Genomic DNA, 4,436 nt, shown 5'->3' on the forward strand with positions numbered 1-4,436 from the left:
AGAGGAGGGAGCAGAAGAAGAAGGGGGACCGGGGGGCGGGAGGGTGCTGCACAAAACCGGGGTGGGGGGAGAGTTGAGGGTGCGCCCAGAGAGACCAGGGTGGGGCACCTGCATGCAGCAGTCAAGGGTGGGACTTGGCTCCTTGGCGACTCTGTGGTAGGGGTGGGGCACTTGGAGGGCGGGGTGGGGGCGCGACTGCAGTCTGGGAATGTGCTTGGTGCCACGGAATCGGTGTTGCGCGCGTTAAAGTTGTCCAGCTCCACAAGGGGATTGGGGTGGGGTGGGGGAGGGGAAGTGGGAGTTGGGCGTTGCCTCGAGCCTAGACTTGCACTAACCACAGGCTACTTTGCAGCTTCTGTTGTATCATCTGGTTAATAAATGCAGAGAATGGCTCTCATTAATCCCGAAAGATCCTGTGGTCAACCTGCTTTATGACTAATTTTTCCAACCACTCCCTCCCCTTAGCAGGTAGACAGGAATACAATCAAAATTGTTTCAGGTAACTAGCAAGTGATGGTCACAGTAAACCATTTTTTTTTTTTTTTAAAGGATCTCCATCCCGGGGGGCGGGGGGTGTATAAAAATAATATAGATACATAAGAAATATTTTAGAGAAAATATTTTAAAAAATCTATCTACATTCTTCCCCTATAAAGAAACATTAATTTTCTTGCATGTGACCTGGCTAAAGAAGAGTTAATCAGTAAAAGTGAAACAAGTTTTTTGTATCAATTTAGTTTTCTTGGAGGCATTTTGTGATGATCATTCGACTGTATTAATTAAAGAAATTTTAAAAAGAATTTTCTTCTATTAGTTTTTAAAAATCTCATCTTTTAATCTTTTTTTCTTTCTTTTTTTTTTTAATCGGAGAATTCCTTTCCTTTGTTTTATTGTTGCACAATATAAACATTTTTTTGTAAGCCCTTTACCAATTTCTCCCCAACCCTCCCTCCCCCTCCTTCTTTGAAACTGGGTATTTTAGGCAAGAAAGTTTTTTTTTTTTTTAAAAAGAACAGGCAGTTGTTTTACAGGAGATTTTATAGAAGGTGTGTACTTACTTTGATTTTAATTGAAACCAGGCCTTTGCAGCTATACTGCAGTAAAATGATGGTAGGGATTTATGCTTGGAGGTTTTTTTTTTTTTTTTTTTTTGTCTTCCAACAGGACACAATCAACAAGCTAGAGAATGAATTGAGAACCACAAAGAGTGAAATGGCACGATACCTGAAAGAATACCAAGACCTCCTCAACGTGAAAATGGCTTTGGATATTGAGATTGCAGCTTACAGGTAAAAACAGAGGGGTGAAGGTGGCAGCCACATGCCTTAGGAATTCCATCTGCAGTTATGTTGAATCAGAAACCTTCGAGAGGAGTCCTTTGAAATAATGAAGTGTTAGTTTTTTGATTTTTTTCCAAGAATAAGGTATTTAGATAAATACAGAAGACTATAACCCTGTAATAATGAGTCCTCTTCTTAGCTTCCCATTACATTTTAAATCTAATAGAACTAGTTAAGCTCGTTTTTATCCCCTGGTCTCGGTCATAAAATCCCCGGTCATTAAATTTTGTAATTCCCAGCCCTGCTCTTGCAGCATTTACCTTCAAGGGTGACATTAGGGGGGAGTGATGAGTAGTGGGCTCAGAGCAAGTCATTAAACACATTTCCTCGGATTTTAATTTTATTTATTTTATTTATTTAAATTCCATCCTTCACCTGCCTCCCCAGGAAACTCTTGGAAGGTGAGGAGACCCGACTCAGTTTCACCAGCGTGGGAAGCATAACCAGTGGCTACGCCCAGAGCTCCCAGGTCTTCGGCCGGTCTGCCTATGGTGGTTTACAGACCAGCTCCTACTTGATGTCTGCCCGCTCCTTCCCGTCTTACTACACCAGCCACGTCCAGGAAGAGCAGATCGAGGTGGAGGAGACCATCGAGGCTGCAAAAGCCGAAGAAGCCAAGGACGAACCCCCCTCTGAAGGAGAAGCTGAAGAGGAGGAAAAGAAGGAAGAGGAGGGTGAGGAAGAGGAGGGAGCAGAAGAAGAAGAAGGTATGATAAAAACCAAACCCTGCAATGTCAAGTGCAAACTGGGGTCCATATTTGTGAGGGGATGGAGGAGCTAAATGAAGCCTTGCTTCTACTAGGAAAGCTATTCACATACGACTTTAGAATCTTAAATCATACATTTATCTGTTCATTCAGCAAACGGTTAGTAAGCACCTGTTAGGAGTAAGGCGATTAGTCAACTATTTCACTTTTTAATGTATTCATTTAACACAACAGTTTGATGTTCTCAAGAACAAAAATGAGTAGCAAACACAGAAAAGAAATACTGGGGTTAGGTCTTTAAAAGAAGCAGTACTTCCAATACCTAGAAGTAGTCTCTTTCTGTTTAAACGAATTGCATTTGCTGGCCAATTACTATGCAAGAATTTCCTGCTACGTGTGCTTTTGGAGAGAGGTATTTGGTAAGTATTCTGACAATTGTGTTTTCCTAAAACCTTAGCAGAAATGTTTTGATTCTGGACTGACTCTGCATTTGGATCTTGTAAATTTCCTTTTTTATATTAAAGCTGCAAAGGAAGAATCTGAAGATGCGAAGGAAGAAGGAGAAGGTGAAGGCGAAGAAGGAGAAGAAACCAAAGAAGCTGAAGAGGATGAGAAAAAAGAGGAAGGTGCTGGGGAGGAACAAGCAACTAAGAAGAAAGACTGAGCCCCCTTTTCCTTAACGGTTCCAGGGATAGTCTCCCCAAGTCAGGTCAACCTCATCACCCACCCACCCACCAGTTGAGTTCCAGATCCTATATGAATTAAGAAGTCAACATATGTATAATTCTGAGATGACTTAGGTTGGTCCTTCAATGTTGTGCTGTGAATTTTCTCCTCACGCAGAGTCTCTGTTTGCTTGCAGAGTGGCTTTTCTGGCTTGCTGCCAGCCCGTGCATGGTCCACGCTTATGAGTTCAGGATCTATGGCAATGTGAATCATTCAGATGTTTACAATAAAAAAAACACAACATGAATAAATGAATTCACTAATGTTAATGTTAACTTCATGGAAAAATAGCCCTTTGAGCCTTTGGTGGTTAGAAATTAAAGACCTTGAGTTATGTGCAATAAATAGTAAATAAAGTTACACCGAATGACATTTCTTGCTGTGGTTGTTTACTTAATTAAAATATCTTAGAGATGGCACCAATGTAAATCATATACAAGTGGACTATTGACCTCCAATTTTTTTTTAAAGTGAAAATTTAAACAGTTATGATACTTTTTTCCCTCCTTAATTAAAAATTCTGAGGGATATAGTTAGGTATGACTATTCAGGAAATATCTCCCCTCAAATACTTTACTGATAATAAACATGAGTAAATGAGAGAGTTTGTAATTAAAAATATACTTTGCCCCATAACATGTACTATATTAGATTGTACTTTCTAGGAAGCAGTCCTGAAATCATGTGACAAATATACCTTTTATGGTAAATAGGTCATTTCAAACTAGTATGTAATAATGCAATATGGATAGAATATGAATCCCACATGTGTCACCATAACTACATTTTAAAAATATAGTCTAAATAGCATGGGCAGAAGTTGAAACCTGAGCACAATATAATCAGGAGGAATAAATTTTTTATTGATGTATACATTTTGGAAGAGAGAGTAAAAATATCAAAGGTTATTTGCTTCTGTAAACATGTTGCCTGCAATCCTGAGCTCATGATTCAGTGTGTTGTTGGCTTAATTCTTTTCCCTCAAGTAAATAGCATTTAATGTTACACATTTTTAAACCTTTTAAAAACTACAGACACAGGAAATGAAATTATTATCATTACTTAAGTGGGGAGGTAATATACTTGTAGGTTACATTGGCATTGCTCTGCATGTCTTCATTGGGAAATATTTGGATTTCAGTGATAGCTCAACTGGTTGGCCATTGCATCAAAAACACATCTCATCTGTTCTCCCTGTCCACTGTAAAGTTATGAAAGTTCTTGCACTTGCATTTGATGTGAAATATAAATGAAATTATTGACTAGCTGTTGTTCTGCTTCTGTTCTTAAGCAATTGCTTTTAATTGGCTCATTTTGTTCAATATTTGTTTCTTAGATAGCCTTTAAGAATTATGAATTTAACCTGAAACCAAATTGGTCCCCATTTAAAGTTGTTTGATCCCTTTGCACTACCTATTTCTAGTTAAATATATGTTACTATGCAAATAGCTGAAATATTTCTTTATGTACAATGATGATATGTATTTGATCTAGGAAGACTCTCAGAACATCAGTTTCTGCAAAGATTGGGAGTCTCCTCAGAAACCAAATTTTTTGCATTTATGCTTATTAGACATGGGATGATGCACATGGTAAATCTCAGATGCAAACTATATGTGAAAAATAACTTAAGCTAAATGGAAGTAGCTGGTTGGCTTGAGAA

The 4,436-nt window shown here is 38.7% G+C and overlaps 1 protein-coding gene across 1 annotated transcript in view; it reads left to right on the forward strand.

The window, feature by feature from the left end:
* NEFL (neurofilament, light polypeptide) overlaps positions 1–4,436 on the forward strand; it is an 8,155-nt gene that overhangs the window by 2,167 nt on the left and 1,552 nt on the right. Inside the window, exons 2-4 of the mRNA XM_008589413.1 lie at positions 1,165–1,289; positions 1,728–2,047; positions 2,572–4,365. Of these exons, the coding sequence (XP_008587635.1) occupies positions 1,165–1,289; positions 1,728–2,047; positions 2,572–2,711 (585 nt within the window). The 3' untranslated portion in view covers positions 2,712–4,365. The remainder of the gene's footprint in view (positions 1–1,164; positions 1,290–1,727; positions 2,048–2,571; positions 4,366–4,436) is intronic.

Source organism: Galeopterus variegatus, unplaced genomic scaffold (assembly GCF_000696425.1).
Source record: "Galeopterus variegatus unplaced genomic scaffold, G_variegatus-3.0.2 Scaffold5421, whole genome shotgun sequence".
Taxonomy (NCBI): Eukaryota; Metazoa; Chordata; class Mammalia; order Dermoptera; family Cynocephalidae; genus Galeopterus; species Galeopterus variegatus.